At 34.4% G+C, this 27,680-nt stretch overlaps 3 protein-coding genes and 1 long non-coding RNA gene across 11 annotated transcripts in view; 2 read left to right on the forward strand and 2 right to left on the reverse strand.

Annotated features, from left to right (window-relative positions):
- LOC145729994 (uncharacterized) overlaps positions 1–313 on the forward strand; it is a 29,431-nt gene extending 29,118 nt beyond the window's left edge. For all 4 annotated transcript variants that reach the window (XR_014178492.1, XR_014178493.1, XR_014178491.1 and 1 more), the window contains exon 4: positions 35–313. This is a non-coding gene — a long non-coding RNA (uncharacterized LOC145729994). The remainder of the gene's footprint in view (positions 1–34) is intronic.
- Positions 314–6,267: 5,954 nt separating this feature from the next.
- Positions 6,268–12,357, reverse strand: LOC145729982 (phospholipid-transporting ATPase ABCA3-like). 4 transcript variants are annotated; one of them, XM_081980991.1, is made up of 10 exons: positions 12,279–12,357; positions 8,513–8,567; positions 8,115–8,427; positions 7,858–8,055; positions 7,518–7,780; positions 7,222–7,462; positions 6,991–7,164; positions 6,710–6,918; positions 6,462–6,655; positions 6,268–6,407 (listed from the first exon to the last, which is right to left on the reverse strand). In XM_081980991.1, the coding sequence occupies exons 2-9, from the start codon at positions 8,513–8,515 to the stop codon at positions 6,500–6,502; spliced, it is 1,557 nt and encodes a 518-aa protein (XP_081837117.1). In that variant the 5' UTR covers positions 8,516–8,567; positions 12,279–12,357; the 3' UTR covers positions 6,268–6,407; positions 6,462–6,499. The 4 variants fall into 4 exon arrangements, with proteins under 4 accessions (XP_081837117.1, XP_081837118.1, XP_081837119.1 ...); XM_081980992.1 differs by lacking the exon at positions 12,279–12,357 and adding an exon at positions 12,234–12,274; XM_081980993.1 differs by lacking the exon at positions 12,279–12,357 and adding an exon at positions 9,785–9,873.
- A 1,554-nt stretch (positions 12,358–13,911) lies between these two features.
- Positions 13,912–27,680, forward strand: part of ITP (ion transport peptide) — a 38,583-nt gene continuing 24,814 nt past the window's right edge. The window contains exon 1 of one of the 2 annotated variants that reach the window (XM_081980171.1): positions 13,912–14,121. The gene's annotated coding sequence lies outside the window, so the exon portion shown is untranslated. Of the gene's footprint in view, positions 14,122–16,110; positions 16,338–27,680 lie in introns of those variants that run through there. The other variant, XM_081980168.1, reaches the window with a different exon arrangement.
- On the reverse strand, positions 20,897–22,052 carry LOC145729415 (uncharacterized). The gene is made up of 5 exons (XM_081980163.1): positions 21,910–22,052; positions 21,671–21,857; positions 21,455–21,609; positions 21,060–21,170; positions 20,897–21,009 (listed from the first exon to the last, which is right to left on the reverse strand). Exons 1-5 carry the CDS (start codon positions 21,965–21,967, stop codon positions 20,954–20,956), a joined length of 567 nt encoding a protein of 188 aa, XP_081836289.1. The 5' UTR covers positions 21,968–22,052; the 3' UTR covers positions 20,897–20,953.

Below are 27,680 nucleotides of genomic sequence, written 5' to 3' on the forward strand. Positions count from 1 at the left end.
ATAGCGTTTTTGTCAACTTTTGTTGTTTTTTAAGGTACTTGTTGCAAAGGGCTTCACATTCCTCCATACTATGCGACGTCAAAATGAACGAAACGTGTATTGTCGTTTTTAATGCTCCTGATCAGCGCCCATAACTTCCTCTTCGCCAATGGGTCGATACCGTTGGTTGGTTCGTCCAGCAGGATAAAGTCAGGCAGTCCGATTATGGCAATGGCAAAACTGAGTTTACGTTTATTACCTCCACTGTAATGACCGCAAGGCATATTAGCAATTTTTGTTAATCCTGTAAAAAATTAATACATTATTTTACCAACGAGTGTATAAGACCCAGTTGTACAAACGCGTTCATAAGTGTAAAAATCACTTTCTTCAAAATATCTCAAAACTAAAAAAAGAAACGACATTCTAAATGTCATTTCATTAAGGCTATTTTTCTTCAATTTCACCAAATCTGTATCTCTAACAGTTTCAAGATCCTCACAGTGGCATTCCTTTATAACAATTCGGACACACTGTAAGTATAAGGGCATTTTGATTCGGCTCAAATGGAAAAACCACCAATTTATTTATTAATCTATTATGTACCGACATTGAAAAGCCTTCTTCTTAGTGTGACTATGTTGGCTTTGTTAGTATCCTTATGATATGAAGGATGAAAAAAAATTGTTTTTAAATTAGACTCTTTGAACATTATCAGACACGTTAATATGAATCAGCACCATTTACGTGCCTGGTTAATGTCTAATGCTGGTTCTCCCGACCCTTCCAAGGTGTGTTTAAGTACAACTTAGGCTAAGTTGAGGTTTGAATGTGACAGATCAAGTGCAAAATAACACAGTCAAAACTAAACATATCTATGCTGTCCCTTAAATTCAACTTAGCCATTGTTGGGGAAATGGACATAAAACAGACATCTAACGGAAATGTGTAAATGTTTTGAATGTGACATGTAAAATGTAAATGTGTCAAATATTTAATTCAAAGAAAAAGAAGGCTTGTACATTCTGAAAACGTGTGTCTTTGTACATCTTTCATGATTAGAAGTGCGTATATTTGCCAGTGAGGGAAAAAAACATGTACCTATAAATATGTGAGTTACTTCATAGAGACGTATGTGTTAAAAATTAAAACTAAATGACTACTCAATTCCTTTCTGTATAAAGCAAAAAACCCTTCTTAAAAGAAGGAAAGTTTGAATTGCTTTGGTGAAAAAACAAAACATTTGGGTCTAGGGCAGTCTTTACTTATTATATCCCTAAATAGTTGACATTTATTATAAAAGAAAGTTTTTACTTACCAAACAAATCTAAAACTTCGTTAACAGTGTTTTTCCCCAAACCTCTAAGCAGGGCGACTGTGTTGAGAATCTGCCTGCCTGTTAAAGAATCATTCCAAGGCATCATTTGAGGACAATATCCGATACTTTTTAAGTACTAAAGTGACTGAATTAATGCAAGTTATTTAAAAAGATCATTGTAAATACCTCAGCATTATTAATGGTTATTTGTTTTTTCCTAGGATCGCAGATCTGAATTGATCCTTCGTCGTACACCTCTTGTCTGGTCAGCATTCGAAACGTTGTAGATTTTCCAGAACCGTTTACACCCAAAATACCGAAGCATTTCCCCTTTGTTAGGTCTAGTTTCTTTATATCTACCAACAGATCTCCGCCATTATATGATTTTGTTTAAGTTAGAAAGGCATACGCATTTGTTTGGAGTTCAGGTGTTTCCTCTGTTTTGTTTACTGTTGGTTGTTTATTGATCTTATATCTTATGCTGCGATAATATGCTTTGTGCACTTGTAGTCGTCATAAGATGATGTTAAGTACTAGATAGCATACCCCTCCAACTAGGCTAGTAATTACTTGTAATTTTAAATCAGCCCAATAGGTTTTTTGAGCAATACAAGCTTCAGTCTCTCCGAAACAGCAAGGATTAGGATTTTCAATCTGACACATGCTGAACCACCTCATCTTGTCCATTGTCTTTATACTGTAGTTCTCAACTACCTTTTGGAAAACATTACTCCCCAATATGTTAAGCCAAATTGAGGACTACACATTGAAAAACCCAGTTTTAGGAATTCTATGCCCAGAAGAGAAGCGTTCCGCGACTCTTCTAAAGCAATAACTATGACTGTCTGTAAAATTCCGAACATCAAGCCAAGTATTACAAATAGGCATAGGGCTAGAAAATGACTTGCGTCTGCTGAATAGGTAAGAGAATGGTATTCCGTTATTCCATACAGTAGTAAAATTACGTAGAAAGCTTCTGAAAATCAACAATTTAAGTGAGCAAGTCGTAACAGAATTCTGGAGAAACATACGCCATTCTTTACTTCCTCGAAATGGTGTCCATAACAATATCAAAGTTGACAAAATCGTGACCGCAACTAAATAAATTATATAGTCAGAGATGAAAGCAAAATCCAGTAGAACCAAGGTGTCATCCCGCTGATGTACTGCAGCTGTATAAAGTTGCTTGAGATTTTCCTTGTGGGGAAAGTAAATAAAATTCCCAAAAAGAACAGGAAACCTAGCGGTAAAATGATGAGCCATAGTAAGCCAATCTGGGTTGTCCGATAGTGGCTCCGGTGTTGTAGGGCCGACACTTTGAAATGGATGGATACTGGCTGAAATCTCATAGTCTTTTCCTAGAAATGTTTGACGAGGGTGTTTGTGATCAGATTGAGCGAAATCGGGGCTGAATGTATAGCCAGGCCGTTGTACAAGAATGTAGCTTGGAGGAGTCATCAAATTCGGTGAATTCGGACGCTGCTATCATCCGATGCTGGTAGAACGGCAGATTTTTGGTACCATTCTCCACCAATCGCTAAATTAAAACAATCATGTTTTACAAAACGAAAATCCACATTTACTGAAGCAACATTTTTTACAATACCAAAATACACATTATTTACTGCTGTACACAACCAAAAACCAAACGAAAAGAACACTAACCTAACCTAAAAGAAAAAATATAACACAGTCTTAACGCCATTTTCTATTATTCCTTTTAATAGTGTGGCGAATTGCCATCCACCCCAGATCAGCTGATCGCATTGGCAGACGACAGCAGACAGACCCCGGACGTCAAAAGAGTTGACAGAAAGAAAGTGAGGGGACAGATTCTCCCGACCGCGATCCGAAGATGACCGACTCGTTTTCGACCCACACTTTAAATCAATATCGTCGGAGTGATTTCCTCTTTGTAAATACGAATTTGTTTCATTTTTTATATTTGTAGTTCAGTAAATAAACTGTTTTGTGTTGAGAATTACAAGAGTGGCTTATTTTGATGCTTCCCGGCAACCAGCCACAATAGCTTTACAATTTGTATTAGATTAACTAGATATTACAGGCGCTTTCTTTCGATCCATGATTTCGAATCCAAAAGCGTTATGATCTAAACAGTCACATGGCACCATGATTACAAACTTACACGAAGATCACGTGGTTTTGGATCATGACGCATTGGATCCGAAATTACAACCGAAAGAATACTGCTTACAACGACAATCACACTTTAAATTCTGATGTATTTACATGTATCTAACCTAAAATTTTACAGATTTACCATGGCATTGTATACGTTCACCCGACGTCAGCGGCTTAGAAGCCTAAGTAAGCAGTCATAACAAACTAAATAGGACCGCTTACTTAACCTCCAAGCTGGGTGAACGTACCCATTGTAAATGGTAAATAGAGAACTGTCAAATTGAAGTGGACTTGGAAGAGATTGTAAGTGACAAGTGTAGCTTTATTGAAACAATGGCGGCAAAGTTAACGAACTGTCATCAGATGTTTTTTGAAGTGTCTAATTGTGATGTTAATTTGTAAACATGAAAACGAAATTTGTAAATAGTGAGTGCAAATAGTAAATAGTAATGAAGCAGAAAGGAACAAGCATGATAACTCGGCAACACGTGTTTCTGCTTTTTGGCTTCATCAGCCATGTATATAAATAGCAACTGACATACACATAGTGAAACGTATACTGGTGTAACCTGGAAAGGAGGGACATAAACAAACATAGATATCAGTAGTAATTTATTTAGGTTGTGTTTTGTTTTTTTAAATTTTTAAATTCGGTTTAGAACGTCATTTTTTATGACAGATGGCGACAAATACTTCATATACTGAATGGCAGACAAAAATCATATAACAAAACAATTTTCGTATCACATAATGAATTTTATTACGAATATGAGCCGCATTCTTTCGATCCATCATTTCGGATCTAAAAAGCGTTGTGATCTAAAAATCACATGACATCATAATTATAAAATGAGATAGAGGTCACGTGACTTTTGAATCAGAACGCGGCACTAATGAGTTTGATGTTTTAAAAATGCATTGCTTAGCGATTAGTTGCGACACCTGTAGCGCTCTCTTTCTCACACGCACTTATTAACTGAACGCAATTCTGATACAAACGTGACGTTCCACCGCCCTACTATACTAGAAAGCCTAGAAGGTGCTTGTCAAAAATTCCAATATGGCGGAAATAGTGGTGACAGTTTGCGTTTGTTTGTATGGTGGAAATTGATTTTTTTTGAGGATTAGATGAATTTTTACGGTTTATAATCAAATTTGAGGTTATTTGCGTAACTTATTTTTGTTTGCTGCCGTTCATAAGTTTTTCAAGCCACATTGTAACAGCAATTCAGAAAAAAGCCCAACCGTGTCAGTTTTTACTTTCCAAAAACTGGATTTAACTTAACAGTGGTAAGTTAACGGGGTTCAGACTGTGACAATAAAATTAAAAAAATCACAGCCTGAAGCACAGTTAAACTTAAACTTGGTCTAAAAGTCAACTTAAAGTGTAAATGGATGTAAGCCATCAACATTTAAAAACACAACCGAGCACATTAACAAGCTTAATTTAGCATTCATACATGATATTAGATCGTCCTCAAATTTCACCAAGGCCAATTTATGTTCCATCAAATTTTCAAACTCAATTTGACAAAGTTGTGACGAGTTTGAACCTCCACACAAAACGGTCGTATTGCAGTACGTCTCTGGGGACAGTTGGAGCTTAGGACTTTGACCATTGAGATATACTTTGGCTTGTCCTAAACCAATGCTTAATAGTAGGAACAAACCAGCGAAAGCGACCTAAGAAACAAAAATCAGATGCGAAAACTTGATACAAAAATCTGACTTACTGCTATAGTGTACGACTGCCATTTTGTCTTCAAGAAATTACATTTTTTCTCGCACAATCCTTGTAATTTTGTGCAAAATGTTCCACCAAAAGATTTGGCAATATCTGGGGAAAAAATGGAATAATGGTGTTTTATTTTCTATTGATGAACACTTTACAAAAACTATGTAAATCAAAATACATACTTACTTTCATTTGAGTTTGTGATGTTTTCCGTCCATTTTGGGTTTTTCTCGTTCTGATACCTGTTACGAGTACAAAATAACATTATAATTTTACACCTTTATCATTAGCTTACTTCTGAAAGATATCTTCAATAGATGGATTGGATACAGAAACGACTTCAATGTGTAAGGATTTTTTTGTTCTTCAAGGTTTTTCAGTAATTTTGAAATATCTTCACACGTAACTTGATATTTCAGTTCATTTCCATCCTTACTGTCCAGAATAAAGTCATCAGCGCCATAGCTTTTCAGTTTTTTGTTAATATCTTTTTGAGCCTCATCGATATTAGTTGTCGACTCAATTAAGATACGCAAGAATTTCTTTTTTTCCTGCGCTGCTATATTAATAACACTTTCAACTTCCAGTAACTAATACTAACCGTATAACTTCTTTAGCTCAGTTAAAGTGTCTGAACCATTCAAAACAACTTCTCCATCATTCAACATGATAACGCGATCTGCCAACCGTTCGGCTTCTTCCATGAAATGTGTGGTAATTAAAATGGTTCGTTCTTTTCGCAACTGGAGTAATAAGTTTCTCAAGTCATTACGAGCTTTGAGGTCCATTCCTGATGATGGCTCGTCTAGAATCAAGATCTAGGAAATTTGAATTGTGAAAATGAAATTTGAAAGTATGTTAAATGTTCACTTTTGAATCTCCAATCACAGCCATGGCCAGACACAGCTTTCTCTGCATTCCGCCGGATAAAGTGTGTGGAAGATGATGTTTCTTATCTTCGAGTTGAAGTTTTTCAAGCAATTCTCCAATGCCTTTTTCTGCTTTTCTACAGTTTTGTCCTTTAAGCTGCAATTTAACTTTCTTAAGCCTGCTGACTGTAGGAGCAACTAAAGTGACTTACCATAGCGAAAAACTTTAAATGTTCCCTTACAGTTAAATCGGAGAAAAACATATTGTATTGGGGGCAAAGGCCTACTGAATCCATATAATCGGCAATCGACTGAACTTTTTGTCCAGACATAAAGATTTCCCCGGAGGTTTTATTAATCATTCCTAATAATTATCAAAAATGGTAAACAAGAAAGATCTTACTTGAGTATATTTTACCTGTTATCATTCCCATAACAGTAGACTTTCCAGCTCCGTTATGCCCTAACAACACTGTAATGCTTTTTTTCGTGAATATCCATAGTCACATCTTTCACTACCGTTTGGTCTCCATAGCACTTAGACAAGTTACGTATAACAATTGATGTTGATTTATTCAACAACTCTATACCCTCTTCTGATGTTGTGGTAGACTGTTTAAAAACAATTGCTATAATCTCTTAAGGGAGTAATGTTTTTTAAATTACCGGGTTACTCTTGGATCGTTTCAACCATTTAGGTAGTGAAATATGTTTGGGAATTCCGTATTTGCCTGGTTTACATGGGTCAATGACTAAAGTAAGCACAGCGTAAAGAATGCAATCCAGCCCTAACATTAAGAAAACATGAAACATAGATAGATCGTTGTAGCAACCATCAGAAGGTTTGTACCAGTTTGTCCATTGTAGTCCAGTTTCTGGAATGTCAAAATACAAATTTGATTAGTAAATATTTATTTTTATTTTGCTCTTTGCATTGCTTTGCCTACCTCTAATTTCGTATTGGGATATGACAGAAAATCCAAAATGTAACGCCATGTTCGGAAACAACATAAACACTAAACAGCGGTAAAATGGTAGGTTGTCAACATCTTCACTCAGGTATTTTGGTACAAAATAGGATAATATCCAGAAAAGAAACCCAACCAGAGTAGCTAATGTGGCTGTAACGTTACAGTTATGTATCGATCCGAATTTTTTAAATCACTTAACAAACAAACGTTTTTCGAAAAAGGTACTTAAAAAGAACGTGTGTATCGTGATGGTTAGGCAGTAAAGTATTAAAAACAGTGCCAATATTGTTGTGGACGTGAATTCTATGGGTGGATATCCAGCTTTAAATATATCAACTTTTAGAAAAACGACAATTAAAGCCACTGACAATAACATAGGTAACATGCTGTAAAGTAACCATCCCAACCATAACGCCCATGATTTCATTCCTACCATTTTCATTAATTGCTACAAAAATATTATTTATTAATTAAAAAATTAATAGAATAACTGGAAAACTAACTTTGACTCCGGTATACTTTTCCTCTACCACTCTTTGAAGCACCGCAGGACAAACAAAACTAAAGCTAAATAGAGTGATCAGGGGCAGGAATTCACTTAACAATTCAAATCCTAAATCGGTTCTGTATGGAGGATATGGAAATTCCTGTGATTCCAAAGTAATTTCGGGAAGGTGTACACCGTTCGTTTCAGCTTCTTTTTCTAAGAATGTTAAGTCCAACGCTTTTTGAAGGCTTAAAAAGCCTTTCCAAGTGTATTCACTACCTGTAAAAAAAACAATTTACAAAATTAGTAATTTGTAACTGCTGGACCTATTTAAGTCAACATATAACTATTATTACCTCTCCCTGGTTGAAAGGAATAAAAATCTTCAAAAAGCCTGTTGGTCTTCCAGTTCACTAATGGTTCGTGAAGTCTTATGGTATACTCCAGATGCTTGTCATCTGGTTTGGATTTAAAAATAATGGCGACGACTGTTGTAGCGTCACCAGACATGTAGCTTTCTGTGAGCAGTTTTTCGGTGGGAAATTTCCTAATGTCTAGATGGTAAAATAATTACTATTATACTCCATATTTTTAGGTGTGTAAGTGTACTCACTATTGTTGATGATCTGAAATTTCTCCTGAACGCCATGGACAATGTCCGCAAAGTAGTCATCGGAGGGAGAGTAATAAAACACTGTTTCTTCTAAGTTAAACCCCGAGTCTTCGTAAAATGTCGGGAATTTTTCGTTGTAGGTTACGGCAGTTACACTCCGTTTACTAAATTCAGTAATTTGACTTCTTCCGTACGATATGAAGATAAATAACAGTACCGGTATTAAAGCTTCGCATATTGTCAACAGCCAATGTCGTTTTCGAATCACATAATTCTTCCATAGAATTACTTTTATATGGTGCCACTTTCCACTCTGCAACAATATATGCCATAAACCAACCGATTTGAAATCAAGAACCTAAACAAAATGTATGAACCACAAGAAAAGTGTAGCTTACCATATTTTTTGTCGTTTTGAGTTACTTAGTTGAGAATGTTTACTAAAGCCATAACCTAAAAATGTATGTGTTATTAATATACATAATATGCCCCTCATACAAAATAATTTATAGTAATTTATTGGCTATAAAGGCCGATTATACCCAAATATTTAGGGACTCTCTAGGCTTAAGTTCAGTTCAGTTTAATTTGATTGTGACATTTTGCACATGACCTGTCATAGACGGGGTCTTCCAATCTGCTGATATCCAATTGGAAAGTGCTTATTTATTAAGATTAATTTATAAATTTAATTTTTTATTAAAATTTAATTTATTGACCTACGCTACACTATGCCAAGACATGGTAAATTAAATGGAAAACTTAAGCACACATTTTTGACACTAGACGGGAGAAAGAGGGGTAACGTGGGGTGGCGTGTTTGCTAATGGGTTTCGGTCTTAATGTTAATTGTTTATTAAGATAATTTATAAACTAAAAAAATTCTTTATCCTTATCCTTTATCCTTCATTAATTATGAGATATTGCCTTCAATAATAAATTTTTATCAAACGGATTAGGGTTGAGAATCCCTCAAAATAATCGAACAAAGAATGATTTATGCTGTGATAAATGGCATTGCAATAATTTAAATACCTATATTAGGTATAGACTATGTATATATATATACTATATTATGTATATTAGGTATTAAATGAGGTTCAATTTAATAATAAATAAATAAATCTACAAAGAAAAAGTCTCAGACTTTTTATTTATATGCACGTGTTTATGCTAATGATGGGAACGACTTCGACCGTGGACATTATTTCCTGTAATGCCTGTGGTGTCTTCAATGTTTAATGTCCGACTTTCATTCTGTAGATATGTATTTAAAAAATGGTCAGAGGGCATTATAAAAAATATTGCCCTCACCTGAGGCCATTATGAAAAATAACGCCATAGGGCATTATTTCTTAGATGATTGATCTTAATAAGTGTCATTATTGATGAAATAATCGCCCTGTTGGACATTAAAACATTATTGACGTAGTAGAAAAAAAGTTTGGGAGTTAAAACTAAAAGAAAATTGAATCTACAATACCCTGTATTTCTTCTTTCTTTCAAAATAGCTTCAAAAGTTAGGTTAAAGTTTGATATCAATAGATTTGTTTAGGCGGGGGCATTATTTATTTCAATAGGCAGGCGTTATCTTAACGCCCTCAAATCTTTTTTAATATTAGCAATGGCATTTTTATTCTTTCATGCCATAAAAACTACGTATTCCCTACCTTAGGATGCTCTTGACTTTTTAGGTAATAAACTTTCGTTAGCTTTTGCTGCATTTTCTTTTATATTTTCTAAAATTTAACAGGACTATCAAAGTCACAACATTCAGGTAAAATAAAGAGTAAAAAACATACCGGTAAAGGTATACCGTATACTTCTCAATGCCAAAAACAGTAAATAATTGCTGAACCTATGGCCCGAGGGATAGGTAAGTTTTGACATTATGTTCTCTCTAACGCCCTTAGTCCAAAGTCTCACGGTCCAAACATTCTCAAATCCGAATTTCAAAAAGCGATACACCAATCAAAAGCACGAAAAAGTCCAGGATCCGATGAAATCCGTATAGAGCTGGTAAAACTATCTTCATCGCCTTACCCAAAAACAATAAAGATAACAAGTGCAATGACTTCCGAATAATTAGCCTAATGAGTCACACTTTAAAAATACTCTTAAAGACACTCCTCAACAGAATTTATGCCAAATGTGAACACAATATTGGCAAAGCACAATTTGGATTTCGTAGCGGACAAGGCTTGACACACGTGAACCCCTTTTCTGCATGAAGACCTTATCACCCCTGTTGTTCAACCTTTATTCAGAGAACATATTTCACGAGGCTTTATATGGCAGGACAGAGGAAGTAAAGATAGGTGGCGAAATTGTAAACAACGTAAGGTACGCAGATGATACTGCCATCATTGCAGAAAACATGAAAGACTTGCAAATGCTGCTGGATAGAGTGAACGAGGCTGGTCGAAGAGCTGGAGAAGGCAGAATAAACATAGAATCAATTCCGATTACAATCAACGGACACAATATTGAACTGGTATCACATTTCAAATATCTGGGTAGCTGGCTAAACAATGACATAACGTGCGACGAAGAGGTAAGAGCGAGGATTGAAATGGCACTTAGGGCATTCAGCAATTGGAAACCAACTCTCACTAATAGAAACCTCACAGTTCAGACGCGGTTAAGAACACTCCGCTGTTACGTATGGAGCATTTTCTTGTACGGATGTGAGACATGGACGCTTAAAGTTGACATCATGAATAAAATAGAAGCGTTTGAAATGTGGTGCTATCGAAGAATCCTCAAGATTCCGTGGACTGCACATACCAGGTACTCGGACAGCTGAATAAGGATCGAGAACTCCTGAACACCATAAAAACAAGAAAGATCAGTTATTTCGGGCATATAATGCGAGGTGATAAATATCACATCCCTCGCCTGATTATTCAGGGAAAGGTTGAAGGCAGAAGATGGATAGGTCGCAAAAAGCTATCGTGGCTGCGAAATATGAGAAACTGGACCGGACTGGGAGTAGAACAACTATTCCGAGTAGCAACAGATAGAGACCAATTCAATCAAATTGTCATGAAGATAGCCCACGCTTGAAGACAGGCACTATTATTCCCTGTTTGTTTCTAATGGTGTCCGGACACATTATTATGATAACCTGTGACTCCTGAAAGAGTTCTTAAGCAGGTTTCACAATAAAAGTTTTAATTCAAAGAAGCATAAAGTGATTTGATTTTACACTTATCAAACTTTTATGTCAAAGCTGTCAATGAAAACAGTTTGACCAACCAAACCAAGTGAATTCAGTGTTTAGGTGGTAATAATTACAGATTATTCCTACTTGTTTTTCTGGTATTTTTGATATTTTGCAGCTCACACTCTCACTTTATAGTTTTTGTCTGTTGGCAGTTGGCATTACGCAAAACGGCAAGTTTGATTAAATAAGTTGGATGAAAATAGAACCTGTCCTATTCGGTAAAACTGTAAAACATTTGACATAAAATTTTGTTTTACACTGATTATTTCCTTCCTATCAATTTTGACCAATCGCTGTCAAGAATTAGTATAACAAATGTAAATTTTAAGTGGAAAAATCACTTAACAACTGTCAACTTAGCTGTCAGCAGTTTTTCCGGAAAAAAAATCGAAAAAATTTTATTTAAGTTTATTTAACTCAGGAAATAATCTTACCAAATATCCCTCGTGCATCTAATTTTTCCTGTGGAAAAATTGGAATACTCGTTTCTAAGTAATTTGTTTTAACAAATAGCATGAGCGAGAGTGGTTTTAAAAATCCGAGTCGAAGACAACAAATTACTTAGAAACTCGTTTTTCCGAATTTTTCCGGAAAAATTAAATGCACTAGGGATATTACCCCCGATAAAATTGGTTTTTGAAGCAGCTTCATGAGTTTCTTTGACATGAAAGCGCGGTGTAAAACCTGCTTTAAGTCATAGTAGTAATCATAAACTTCTTCTTCTTCTTCTTTTGGTTTTACGGCCTTAAGTAATCATAAACTTATATTTTGTCCATTACAACATATAGAACACAAGTACTTGTTTACTATGTGTTGTTATGAACAGAAATTAAGTTCAAAGTTCCGACTATGACTAAGAAGCTGGGTAATTCCGACCTTAATTACATATTCACCAAAAATTATTTGTTGCACCTTAGTAATATGTTTTAGGTACTTACATTAAACACTCACATACCGCTGGAACATTAAATATGTGAATGTCCCGTCTATGTGTTTTACTTGCTTTATATATGTTGTTTTATCTATGAACTTAGTATTTTATCTATGAACGAACACTTTTTTATCAGAAATTGGTTAAAAATGACGTCAAGCAGGTGAATAAACTCATGTCTGGAATTTATAATCTTACTTTTACATACTTGTAATCTTAAAATTACAAACTTAACCATAAAATTTACAAACAAGTACTAATCCTAAATGTGTTTTTTCGAGAACAAAAAGGAACAGTATCAAGATGGCATTGTTCTTGTGTTGATTCGCTTCTTTCTGATAGGGACTCAGATTGGAATCACACACTAATTTTCAGGCTTGTTTGTTATAATCGTATATTATTGATTGAAGCTACACATTAATTGTCGTGATAAAGATTCTTGAAAGGAAAAATAGACTTTCAACGTGCTTTTTAACAACTTCTATTCATGATAGCTAGACAAAATTGTAAGGTTAGGTTCTGTCTCTTCTTGACAAATATTAAATTAACTTACCTATACCACGTTGATGGCACTAACTACGGAACAGGCATCCCGATTGAATACTCCAATGTTGGGACACCCTGTATAAAAACTGTTTATCTAAGAATAAAGTAGACCTAAATATCTACTAGTTTTGTATTTAACGTTTTTTGCTAAAATCAAAATTAAGGAAGTTAAGGGGGTGGTCAAAATTGAATCAATCACCCTGTACACACTTGACCTACGCTACACCATGCCAAGACATGCTAAATCAAATGGAAAACATTTTTGACACTAGACGGGAGAAAGAGGGGTAATGTGGCGTGGCGTGTTGCTACTGTTGCTAGTGGGTTTCGGTCTTAATCTGTTAATAAACTAAGAAAGCATTACATAAAACTGCAGGTACTACAAAAATATACAAAAACATTACTACGTCCGTTTATCAAAACAATAGCACAATGAAAGTAGAGTAAAGATTAGTGTAATCTGTAACTGTACCAAAGATTACTATTTGTATAGATAGGTATATAGCACTGAGACTGAATCAGCCGGAAAAAATAGAAAAAAATATAAAATAAAAAAAATGCGTGATTAGGTGTAATATTCCCGTCAAGGTGATTATAGATTATTAATAATAGGATTATAGTGAAAGCATGAAATTATTATTTCGACAATAAAATAATCGGAGTAGCTTATAAACTTAGAATTTTGATTGAAGGACTTTTGATAGATGCAACAACTACGCAAAGCGGATGTTTACCGAAACACATCACCTATCAAAACAAAAAACACTAAACCTACCCTAACATAAGAATAAAAATTAGTGCCAAAATTATGACCCCAGTGTCTTATTGGGTCCATTTCTTTTCAATTACAGAAACCACTTTCTCAAATTTTTCCTATTAAGAATACATGACACTTTTGTTTCAATACTTACAAAAATGGCGTAATAATTATTATTTTCGACATAATACAGTAGTGGTATACTAAATTGAATTGAGTCATGTTAAATAGTACTTTTAGAGTACGAACAATCCTAAATAATATGCCTTATTGGATGTAATGTAAGTCAGTGTCTACCAAGCGGGGTCCGTATCGTGTCATGAGCCTGTTTCGGTTTAATAAGCTTCATCCTGTATAGACTTTATAAATTCTGCATTTCTAAACCGGGTGTATGGGGTTATGCTCCCATAATATAACGAATGCAGGTGAAAAAGCTTTGTGCGACAGTTGTGTAACGGTTTGTTGGAAAAAATCCAGAAAAGTTAATGTGTTTTTTGTTAGATTTATATCTGCAAATGTGCCCATGGCTACCGGATAATATTTTTAGGTAAAGTTCATTTATTTTGCTTGTTAAGTAACAATAATTTTAATTTACATTATTTTATTTTTTATGTACTTTTATTTTGAAGTTTAGGTATATTTACTAATAATAAATAATAATAAGTGCAATAAATGTGATATGCAAAAACACTTGATAACCTAAGCCACTTAATAAGGGACTGATTATTTAAGTATAGGTACTAATAATTTGGATTATCAAGTGACAGAATGAATTGTGTTTATTTGATATGACAACTCTATCTAATCGGATAATAAAAAAAGTGAAAAATAGTTATTTATGCACAACGTACCTCTTGCACGTATTCGATTTAAAAGCAGAAAGTGGTTATTCGCCGCGCGAGAGCAGAAAGTGAATAATTTTCTGCTCTAGAGTGTTTTCGCTTTCTACTAACAATCTACTCACCAACTTTTTCGGCGTTTCCATAACAACACTTGACATACCTGTTTGAAATAAACACATTCCGTCAAAGTGATTTTTCGGTGACAATAAGTTCGAGCTACGAAAATGATGTGAGTTGTCTTTCTACTCCACCCCACAGCAGTCGTCGAAAAAATATCGTCTATATTTCGAACCGAAAGTACTTTTGCCGCTTTTACATAATTTTCATGTGCAAGCGGCAAATATGTACTTTCCGCTCTTAATATAGAATATACTATTATCGCTTGCTACCCTTGGCAACGCGTGATAAAGTACTCTCGATAACTCCTCAGTAAAGGGTAACTTTTCGTTGAAATTTGAAAGCGAAAAATGCATCATTATTGAATGTTTGTAGAAAAAATACTTTGTTAAACCAATATTTGTTTGCAATACCCGGTATATAAGCCTAATTTCTTTTAGAACGTGCCTTTTATAGGCTCCCATCCCATACACATCCACATACATACACAGCTACACCTTAATTTAATTTTTAAATGACCAATAGTATTGCAACATAAAATTAACCAGATTCAATAACTTAAATAGTCATTTATACCGATAATTGACATTACTCTACTATAAAATACTAACAAAAGCAGTTAAAATTCAATAAGTGCTTAGTATTTTTGTGTCTGGATGGTGGTGATAATTTAGAAAACACTCGTGATTCGTAATTTATATTCTTTGTTCAGTAATCCAATTTGCCGTAATAAAAAAAATGTCCTATGACGTCCTCGTCTTCTAATCAAATTTGCCACCACAGGAGAAGTAATTTTTTCTATGTATTTCTAGAAACAAATAATAAGTCCGTCTTCATATAAAACCAATTGCGAATGCTTTCAACATTCGATTAATTGGCACAATTGCTGTGTTTAATAAAAATCACTTTATCGGTTTGGTGCTCAGTTGTATATTTTCTAGAGTTTGCTCTAACAATGAAATATACACTAATAATGCAAAAAAATTCAAGACGTCTATTTTGAGGCTGAAAACATTGTACATAATGTTTCATTCACCATTTGTCAAGAAGTAAACGGTGCAATTTTAGTTTAATGTTTAGATAACTTTTTGGTAAAAATGTCATTCACAAGTTGGTTTACACGTTTTTGTTAGTTGTCTAAAGTATTGGTTGTCCCTTTTCTAACCATTTTAGTAGTTTTAGTAACATTTTCTTTTACCGTCCTGTAGATGTGCTGCAGGTAATCTCAACAACCTTGAAAATGGAAAAAGGAAGTCATTTTCTTGGTTTGGCCTATTAAACCCTTCCCACCCTGCACGCACACGGGGACCAATAAAAGCCAACACGAAAATCGCATCATCAATTAAAAGAACCATGTCACGCTGACATAGCTATAAAATTAATGGGCCCGCGCGTATCAAATAACAATTTTCCCGGGTTTTTTTCTTTCGCTGGTAATTTTCCCGACGTGCGATTTCGATCGGCTCAAAATTAGCAAAACTTGTAATTATTTGGATTAATTAATGGACGGCCAAAAAATGGTGGGGGCACACACGTAAGACTATCAGAAGTACTATAATAACACCGACAAAGTATCTCCATCGGCAGTGGACGAGAGCCGCAGCATCCTCTGAAATTGATTATTTCTTCGGACATAGTTTTTTTTTTCAACCCGCGAAAGACAGAGAAACAGTAATATTACGCAGTCGTTCCCTCTTTGTCGTGGTTTATTTATTTTCCTGATTTTTTTGAATCGGTTCCAGTCGACTTCCGGACGTTCCTGCACTTGTTGCATCTTACTTTTTATTTCCGGACCCAAAAACAAGTAAGTCTTTGATTTTTCATTTTCCAGTGTTTATAATGTCTATAAAAAGTGTTGAAATTATTTTATTTAAAAACAAATTTATAGTGGTTAATTTAATTTAAATTTCCACTTGAAACTGCTTAGAGTAAACTTTGAAAAAATTTTGCTTTAAAGCAGTAAAACTATACAAGTAGACTTATCAGTCACGTGACTGTTTTACAAAAAAAATTACATTTTAAATTTCCATAAATACACTAAGTTTTAATGTAATTTTTACTTTTTATTTGAAGCTTTTTATGTCCAAATATTAAGCTACAATTTTTATGTTTAATCAATCTATCTATCTTCATTGAGGTTTATATTTATTATATTATTGAATATTTTATTTAATAGTGAAACTTTGCTTTGCTTTGATATTTTGTCACTGCCCTTGGAATTAGGGTATTTTTGAAAGTTTTCAAGACATGACACTTTACGTCATATTTCTACCATTAAGCTACACTAAAGTTTTCAAAAGTTAAAAAAAAATCCTTTAAAAAAGAAAATACATAAAATCTGGTACTAGATATCTGGTTTCTACTCTAAACTGGTTTTCAAACGTAACAAACTTTGAGTTAATTAATTTTTTTTTTAAATTTTACCATCTAAACGTTAAGGGTACCACCCAGTAACATTCACTATCACTATATGACTCATCTAGATTAAATCTCTTACAAATCAGCGAACTAATCGAGTATTCGCAAATATGCAAATTTTGGAATCAATCAAAACTCGTTATAGAAGGCTTGGTTGTCCAGCCACCGGAGAACACCTGGGCAGGTATAATTAGAGTTTAATTAAAACGATCAGGTATCACCGTTAATGTTGCAAATAACCAGTTAATACGATACCTTATATGACAGATTTAATCGAATTAACCATTGGACACTTGTGTGTTCTCTTTGCAGAAAAAAAACAGTGAATCTTAAATTATGTGGGAACTCGTTATCTAATTTTGGTCGGTGATTCACTGATTGCTGGTACCGTAAATGTGGTACGCCCCTGGGTACTTTTTGATATATCTGAAATTGAATTGGTTGCGCCTAATCTTGCCGCTAAGGTGAAGGAAATTCGACTTTTACAGTCACGACAGTGCAACATTGTTGTAAAATTATTGTTTTAGGTGCAGCTACAGTATTGACATATTGATTAAGTCTACATGTGTAGCATTCACGTAAATGTCAGCATAGTAGTTTGTGATTGGTCAGAAAAAAGCTGTTTTTGACCAATCACACTTAACAACTGTGCTGACATGTAAACTTGTAAGGATAAGCAATATTCGACAATACTGGACATATAATTTTCCTTTTTTCTTGCTTTAGTAAAATATGGTTTCAATACAATTAATATGAATAGATTTATATAAGGTTTTGTCAGGAGTGGAAAGATCTGGCAAATGACAGTTGTAAAATAGGTCAGGGTGGAAAATAATAGACAATTTGTTCTCCATTGTCCTACGAAAACAAAGACAGGTTTCCATCCCTTAAACGTGGTTTGGGAAAAACGGTTTTTCCTTCAATCTGAGTGAAAATGTTATATACGACACTGGGCACAGTCATTACTGTTGGCAATAAATTGATATCTCTCTCACTCGACTAGGTACGTGGGCGTGGGAACATGGGATACATAAAATCGCAAGAATTTCTTTGCAGAAAGCGCGAATCGGATGTTATCTGTTCGGTTTGTACGTGATTTTTCCCCCGGCCATGCCTTAAAGGTGAATTATATACCGGTTCGCGTTTTATGGTTTGTGCGGATTTTGAGAGGTCTCTAAATGTGAGTACTAGTTTCATTTTTGTGCACGGTCGGGATGGCAGGAAACACCACCTGCTTGGACCGTTTCTGGGAATCACACAAACACCTTCAGGTGTCCGGAATTCGAGTCGATTAAACGAAACTGACTCGGCGGAAAACGCTGAAATAGCGTTACTGCTGTTTTGCAGGAAGTAAAACTTAAATTGGGTCAATCTTTAACCTTACTGGATCAAATCAGTTCAATTTGTCCGGATATATCAACTCGTTTACCAGTTTGGTATAATAACACAATTCGAATGTTTAGAAACTATGGCGTTTTAGATTGGCATGTTCAGTGTAAAACCAGTGTATTGCCATACTATTTCAATGAGATTTGATAGAGCAGGATACAGATACACTAGTTTTGTGCTAAACTTGCCTATTTGTAAAAATGTACGGCCTGGGATATGCATGCAGTGACGTTTTTGGTTTAGTTAGGAAAATAGTCTTGTATACCTGGCTGCATAACTAATATAAACTGAACTTTGTAGGTACAGTATCACATGTATTTTTCTGTAATTTAAAAATAACTCTCACTTTCGACAGTAAGTAACAGTTAATCAAACGAGTTTATAATTTCGTCCAGACACAATAAGACGCTTTCCAGATCGAGAAACACCTGGGTTGTCGCAAATCTTCGACCTCAAGTTTCTTGCCAAATGTCTGTTTTTTTTTTGGCTTAAGTTTTTCGAAATACACGCTCGTAATTTGTCTGGGATTTTCACATTACCATGTAATTTACTTTGTTTTTTTATACAGGGTGGTCCAGTTTTAAGTGTCAATAATTCACCATTTGATAGCTAATCAAAAAATAGGTTGACTTGCATTATGTCATTTTTCTGAAAAACGTTTCCTAAGATACAGTCCTCCAAATTTCAATTTAAAAAATCGTTTTATAGTTTAAAACTGAACATCCAAGACTTGTAAAAGTCCAAATTTGTACTGAATAGTCTAAAAACTTTTTTACTACTAGGAATGGTCTTATGATTCGCTTTCTCAGACTGCCATCCTGGTTGAGTGTCTGAAACTGGCATTTAAGAACTAAAAAAAGTCCGGAATTCAAGACAAAGATTGTATTGTGCATGAAACTCATTTTTTACTACTAAAAATAATATAAAAGTTGACTTTTAATGCTAGAACTGACTTTACTAGGACTAACGAGTCCAAAAGTATATTTTCAAGACAACATTGATTGTATTGGACAACAAGTCTAGAAGTAAATTAAATTTTCGGACATTTTATTTCTAAAAATTAGTTCTCAAGACTATTATTGTAGCATTTGGTACCAAATTTTTTTACTTTTATTACTGAAGAAACTTGACTTTTGGAAATAGTCTTAAACTCGATTTTTCAGTCTTAACAACAGTCTGAATTTCTTAGAGATGCTACAATTTATTGCACCTATGAGTGTAGAAGTCAATTTAATAGTGAAGAAGCTTGAAATAACATTTTCAAGACTATGGTCAGTGGACACACTGGCTTTTAGGCCTGATAAGTCAAAAACTTTGTAAAGATAGTCTTGAAACTCGATTTGAGGCACTGAAAACAGCCTTAAAACACTAAAAACAGTCTAGTTTATTAAGAAATACCCGAATTTTTAGCACTGAGGTGTCTAGAAGTCGATTTAATAGTGACAAAGCTTGGAATGCTATTTTAAGTCTATGAAGAATGTAAAAATTGTTTTTTAAGTTTGCTATGTCAATAACTTGATGAAGATAGTCTTGAAACTCGATTTTCCAAGCTGAAAGCAGTTTTGAAGCACTAAAAATAGTCCAGAATTCGAAGAAAATGAAAAGCAAAGTAAAAAGCACGAAAAGTTCGTTTTCAAGACAATTTTCATGAATCTAATGTTAATGTCCTGCATCTAAGACTATTTTCAAGACTAAAATATTGAAATTTGTCTTCAAATTATGAAAACTTACTTCAAATGCAAATTTTAAGCTTCTGATGTCACTTTTCATTAGTTCAGTCACATTTTGGGGTTCAAGTCAATTTTTAAGGTTTAAATGTATGAATTTGTAGTAACAAATTCTTGAAAAAGTAGTTTTTATGTCTACAAGTCAATTTTTAGTATTAAAGTCTCTCGATTTGCATGAAAACTGGTTATAAACACAACTTTTTTAATACAATTTTCAAAACTAAAGTCTTTTAGTTTGTCTGGAAACTATGAAAACTGGCTACAATAATATTTTTTAAACTTTTTAAGTGAATTTTCCGTTTCCAAGACAATTTTTAAGTTGGGTTGGGTTAGTTTTGGGTCTTTGACCGTAATAACGTGTAATAAAGTGCTTGTTCCAAATTTGATCAATATTGCTCCAACGGTCTGACAGTTATCCTTGGGAAGCACTTTTCAGGAAAATGACATAATGAATGTCAACTTATTTTTTAATTGGCTATGGATTGGTGAATTATTGACATTTAAAACTGGACCACCCTGTATAAAAGCTAATTTCGATTGGTTTATGATACAAAAAGCATTGTGAGACAGATGTATTGTTATAAATGACTTAGATGACTAATAAGTAAAAACAGCACGTTTTGTGAAAATAAGTTATTTATAGACAATCACCATTTCTAAAAACTTTTTAAAAATAACCACCCGGATGCAGCAAAAAAACACTTTGATCTACTTATAGCAAAAATTCTAATTAGGTGACGCAAATCGTTTCCTAGCATTTCAGGATAAAATTAAACCAGGATTATTTAGTTAAAACACAACCGAAGAGTAAAGGAATTTTTCAGTAAAATAACCTGAAAAAAGCAATTTATTAACAAAAATAATAGCAAATTTGCATCAACGCAATTTAAGAATTCCAGCACTTGGGATTCCAATATGACCACCATGGGCACTTATTAGAATCTGAAAAAAAATTACTTCACATTTTGTAATTAGTTAAAAACTAAATTTACCAGGAGCTGTTGTAGTAGTTGTAGTAGGTTCAGGGGTTGTAGTTGTAGTAGATGTTTGTCTACATTGCCATGTCCACCAATTCCACCATCCACACCTCCTTTCAGGATCGTCTGCAACCATAAAAATGTTTTCCGTAGATTTTTTTGAGTCACATGGCTCCACTTAAATGTTTCAAACTGCTCGTATTTTTCACGGTATCAACTAGGTTAAGTTATTAATTAAAAATTAAATTATAATATGTAAATAGCTTAATTTACATAGGATTTTCCTGGCTGGGGCAAACGTATTCATTTTCCAAAATTACCTACATTTTTCTAGCTCTACTAAGAAGTGTACGTAACGATTTTAAACTTTTATGACTAATTTACTCCTAATCTACAAAATGAATACTGACCTGGATCTTCAGTGGTTGTAGGACTCTCAGTTGTAGTTGGAGCAAGAGTTGTTGTAGTAATTTCAGTAGTTGTGACCGTTGTAGGTTCGACTGTTGTCGTTAAGGTTGTATCACTTTCGGTTGTAGTACTTTCACTAACAGTCGTAGTGGATGGACTGCCAAAAATCACAAAAATTCAAATATAATCTCTCCTGAAAAACGTTCTACAACGTATACCTGTCAGTTGACCAGCCTTCACCATCACACCCAGCATCCGCTGGGTAGTCACAAACGTTCAAGGTTGGATTCCAATTGAGACCAGCAGGACAATTTTTTAGATAGGCCACCCCATTTGAACACTGCCAGAACTTGGTGCAATCAGTGTCCGGATAGTACGCTTCCTCCGGTGGTGCCGGACATGGCGCTACATTTTGGGACTTTACAAAGGCTTCTGACTGTACGTTTTAGGTACTTACGTGACGAGGAGGCAAACACGTTGGAGACGCAAAAGGCCAAAGCTATTATGAGCCGCATTTTCACTTTAGGCTTCAGAAAATAACTGTGATCTTTCAAGTACGTGATTTCTAATTTATAAACTTAATTGACACTTCAAGGAGATAATTTCTTTTGTATAATCAAAATGTGAGCACTTTATTTCTGGGCCGGAAAGTAAAAAAGGTTTCCGAGTAATTATTTGCGAAATAGATTAGGGGTCTTGACATTTACACAATCTGATAAACTCTTTATTTGTACCGATTTTGACATATCGAGACTATTATTTTGCTTTAATGAATAATTAAAACTGTGAAGGTGCTTCAAAGTGTTTGTTCCTTCAATAATTTTCTGGAGATCACACTTAATAACGATGATAACATTGTTTTTGGTGATGAAATTTTATTTTGTAGGTGATGTGAGTTCTTTGAACAAATGATGATTTGTTGTTACTTTTTGTGCTAAAAATATGCATTTAGGGGATGTTTCCTATATAATATCAGCGAGCATAGTTGTCTATCTTTAAAGCTTATTTGCCATCATCAATCTAGTTTTGTGTTGTTGACAAATTGAAACGTTTCCATTTAATTAATTATGTGTGTGGCGTGTGGTTTAATAATTTTGTTTTGATTATTTATTTGTCCTATTCACATTCCTGGGGATCCGTTGTTGCGTCATCAATTAGATATTCCTCCATCTAACAGACTACCTGGGGTATTTCATTTTGTCAATTTTTGTATTGCATTTCATCTTAGGAATGTCGTAAAATTCCTTATGTGCGACGCAGTGTAACGGCCTGAAAACAAAGACAATTTAATTGTAATTAATGCTGAGTGTTGTGGTAGTGCCATTTGCAGGAGACAGCACGTCGCCGTGCCTATTACATCCGTTCACTTTGATCTACAACACAATAAACGATGTTGCCGTACTGAATTCGAAAAATCAGTGTGTCCTCCAATTATTTGTCACATGATCGCAATGTCAACTGTCTTATTACTAATAATATCTAAATATTATTTGTTGACAGTGACCATTGTCAGATGTCAAATGTCAATAATCAGTTTTGATTCCAAAACCAATATGTCTGTCAATAATAGCGTTTTCGATTGGCATGTTTAGTGGAAAACTGGAGTATTGCCATACTGTTTTAACGACATTTGATAGAGCAATATACCAATATATTAGTTGCAATAAACTTGCCAATCGAAAACGCCACTTTGACAACAGCAGTTTAAATGGCATTATTGTCATATTCGAATTGTTAATGTTAATTGTTTACATATAAATCTGAAGGGTGTCAAAAAAAATTTGAAAAATTTTGCAAGAGTCAGTAAGGTTCAAATTTGCTTGAAATAAATCACTGTCCCAATGAGTTTTGCCATAAAAATTAAAGGCAGTATTAAGCAAAACTAGACCATAATATTGCAAAAAAAGTTGTGATTTTCATATAATTTACGTATTTTTCACTTTTTCTATGCTATCATCTGGATTTTTCTATGCTCAATCTGGATCCATCCTGACACTAAAGCTCGATTCTCATGTGTCCGGAATTATAACAGGCGATTTTGTCCTTGACTGTCCTTTCAAACTGTGTTTCTAGCAGTTCAAATTTTGACACTGTTTTTCTAACTGACTATACTCGATTTTTTAGTGTTTTTTTAGACTATTGGATAGGAAATTTAATGAGGATTCCAAAAATGTGCTTAAAACTGTCATTTTCACACCACAAATGGGTTATACAGGCGATTTTGTCCTTGGCTGTCCTTTCAAACTGTGTTTCTGTTAGTTCAAACTTTGACACTGTTTTTCTCTCGGACTGTACTCAATTTGGTAGTGTTTTTTTAGGTTAGTAGATAGGAAATTTAACGAGGATTCCAAAAATGTGCTTAAAACTGTCATTTTCACACCACAAATGGGTTTTACAGGCGATTTTGTCCTTGACTGTCCTTTCAAACTGTGTTTCTGTTAGTTCAAACTTTGACACTGTTTTTCTCTCTGACTGTCCTCAATTTGGTAGTGTTTTTTTAGGTTAGTAGATAGGAAATTTAATGAGGATTCCAAAAATGTGCTTAAAACTGTCATTTTCACACCACAAACGGGTTTTACAGGCGATTTTGTCCTTGACTGTCCTTTCAAACTGTGTTTCTGTTAGTTCAAACTTTGACACTGTTTTTCTCTCTGACTGTACTCAATTTGGTAGTGTTTTTTTAGGTTAGTAGATAGGAAATTTAATGAGGATTCCAAAAATGTGCTTAAAACTGTCATTTTCACACCACAAATGGGTTTTACAGGCGATTTTGTCCTTGACTGTCCTTTCAAACTGTGTTTCTGTTAGTTCAAACTTTGACACTGTTTTTCTCTCTGACTGTCCTCAATTTGGTAGTGTTTTTTTAGGTTAGTAGATAGGAAATTTAATGAGGATTCCAAAAATGTGCTTAAAACTGTCATTTTCATACCACAAACGGGTTTTACAGGCGATTTTGTCCTTGACTGTCCTTTCAAACTGTGTTTCTGTTAGTTCAAACTTTGACACTGTTTTTCTCTCTGACTGTCCTCAATTTGGTAGTGTTTTTTTAGGTTAGTAGATAGGAAATTTAATGAGGATTCCAAAAATGTGCTTAAAACTGTCATTTTCACACCACAAGTGGGTTTTACAGGCGATTTTGTCCTTGACTGTCCTTTGAAACTGTGTTTCTGTTAGTTCAAACTTTGACACTGTTTTTCTCTCTGACTGTCCTCAATTTGGTAGTGTTTTTTTAGGTTAGTAGATAGGAAATTTAATGAGGATTCCAAAAATGTGCTTAAAACTGTTATTTTCACACCACAAATGGGTTTTACAGGCGATTTTGTCCTTGACTGTCCTTTCAAACTGTGTTTCTGTTAGTTCAAACTTTGACACTGTTTTTCTCTCTGACTGTCCTCAATTTGGTAGTGTTTTTTTAGGTTAGTAGATAGGAAATTTAATGAGGATTCCAAAAATGTACTTAAAACTGTCATTTTCACACCACAAATGGGTTTTACAGGCGATTTTGTCCTTGACTGTCCTTTTAAACTGTGTTTCTAACAATTCAAACTTTGACACCATTTTTCACCATGACTGTACCGATATATTTTTTGTTTTTTTTTGGCTATTGAATAGGAAATTTAATGAGGATTCCAAAAATGTACTTAAATCAAACATTTTCTTACTAGAAGTGGGTTTCACCAGCGATTTTGTCCCTGACTGTCCTTCCGAACTGTGTTTCTTTTAGTTCAAAATTTGACACTGCTTTTCTCCCAGACTGTACCACATTTTATACGGTTTTTCCAAGTAACTGAATAGGAGATTTAACGAGGATTCCAAAAATGTGCTTAAAACTGTCATTTTCTCATTCCAAGTGGGTTTTACAGGCCATTTTGTTACTGACTGTCCTTTCAAACTGTGTTTCTGGCAGTTCCAACTTTGATACTGTTTTTCTAACTGACTATACTAGATTTTTTAGTGTTTTTTTAGGTTAGTAGATAGGAAACTTAATAAGGATTCCAAAAATGTGGATAAAACTGTTATTTTCTCACTCCAAGTGAGTTTAACAGACGATTTTGTCGCTGACTGTCTTTTCAAACTGTGTTTCTGCCAGTTCAAACTTTGGCAGCACTTTTCTCCCTGACTGTACTGAATTTTGTGATTTTTTTTTAGGTTATTGGATAAGAAATTTAATGAGGATTCCAAAAATGTGCTTAAAACTGTCATTTTCTCACTCCAAGTGAGTTTAACAGACGATTTTGTTGCTGACTGTCTTTTCAAACTGTGTTTCTGGCAGTTCAAACTTTGATTTATTGACAACAAAGATAGTACTTTGACACTAATTAGACTTCTTTTTGACAGTTTGAATAAGATACTGGGTTCTGAAAAGATCACCGAAGAAATAATCACAAAAAACGGTATAGAATTCCGATGCATTCTCAAGAGACCTGTCGAATGAGGAGGTTTCTAAATATTATTTGTTGACAGTGAGCATTGTCAGATATCAAATGTCAATAATCAGTTTTGATTCCAGAACCAATCACAGCGTTTTCGATTGGCATGTTTAGTGCAAAACTGGTGTATTGCCATACTGTTTTAACGACATTTGATAGAGCAGGATACCAATATATTAGTTGCAATAAACTTGCCAAACGAAAACGCCACTTTGACAACAGCAGTTTAATTAACATTATTGTCATATTTGAATAAAATATACTTTAATTTTCTACGCAAATTTATATGTTAATTGTTTACATATTAATTTGAAGGCTGTCAAATTATCACATGACTACTTGAGCATTGAAAGACGTGAAATTAACACCAAACGTCATTTTCGATTTGACAGAAGACAATTCAAGACATTGTTGCCCCATTCGTTTCAAGTCACGTCACTTATGTTTACAAAAAGTTAAAGTTACCATATTAAAAGCTTTAAAAAACCCATAAACACCCATTAAAATTCAATATGAAGTAAATAACGACCCCATGTCGATTATTGTGTACTTTTGCTTCTATCGAGTGCAATACGATCGCAGGAACGTTCAACATTCAAGGTCGTCACGTTAGACAGCATGGCGCGGCTACAACCAGTCGAGCCTCTCTTTGCTCATTTGGTGTTTGGCCAAATTAGCGGTGTTGCCGTTTTGGTACGAATCGTTCAGAATTCGCTGAAAAACACCGCAAGTTCTGTCAATGTAATATGCCAAACCGCGTGATTTTGACGCCATGTTTGATGTGGGACACATAATAGGTCTGTTTGCAGAGGCGATTTCTGACTGGTTTCCAACTCAGAAACAGTAAATGTCAAGTTTTTTTATTGGTTGAATGCTCACGTGACTATGACGTTCTCTGACTTGTGAAAATGAAAATGACCTAGCAGATCTTTCTAGTACAGACTTTGACACATCCACCATGTTTGTTTAAGGGCACAGAGTGACAATTGACACGTCTTCCAATAATGGTCTATTGTAAAACGTTCTTAGTTATCATTGACGACATATTTGACGTTTGACAGTTGATTGAATGTCAACTCGATTGAAGAGGACTACTTCTTATTTGAAAACTGTAACTGTAAACGTAAATTATTATTTCAAACACTGGCACTTAATAATATGCCATCTGCGCCATAATCTAATTGAAATATTGCTTCTAAAAAATGATTTTTTTGTAAATACTAATAAATCATAAATTGTGTCTTTCCAGTAATTTACAAATGAATCTTTTTGACGTCACTAGATAATTGACGTTCAGACTCATTAGGTGAATCAGCATTCCTTTATAAAATTGTGACAAAACAAGCACCAGATGTCGTTTTTTAATGGTGAAGTTAAATCATTATAGTAATAACTCTAATAATTGGTTGACGCACGTCATTGACATTTTCATTGGAAATTATTGTGTTACACAGGAGCGTTTTCGAAAATAGTCAAAAAGAGATTGGAAAACGACGATAAAAAGTTATTTACTCGTACAATTCCCGCATACAAACAGCTATGAAATATGTATGTAATTAACATAACAATAGGTCGAGAGATTGTTAAATAGTTGGTCGGTTTCGACGTGTTCCAAATGCGGAATTCAAATTGCGCATCCCGTATGATTGCGACAGTTTCATTTTTATTAGCGATGCATCTGGTGCATCGCGAAAAAACGCCGACAAAATACGAAATTTTCGGTGCCAAGGACCAAAAAATTGCATTATTTTCCCGCCGACATTTGCGATGGTGGCGGTGCTGGTACCTAAAAAGTACG

The sequence above is a fragment of the Ips typographus genome, linkage group LG5, assembly GCF_016097725.1.
Source record: "Ips typographus isolate SLU linkage group LG5, UJ_Ityp_2.0, whole genome shotgun sequence".
NCBI lineage: Eukaryota > Metazoa > Arthropoda > Insecta > Coleoptera > Curculionidae > Ips > Ips typographus.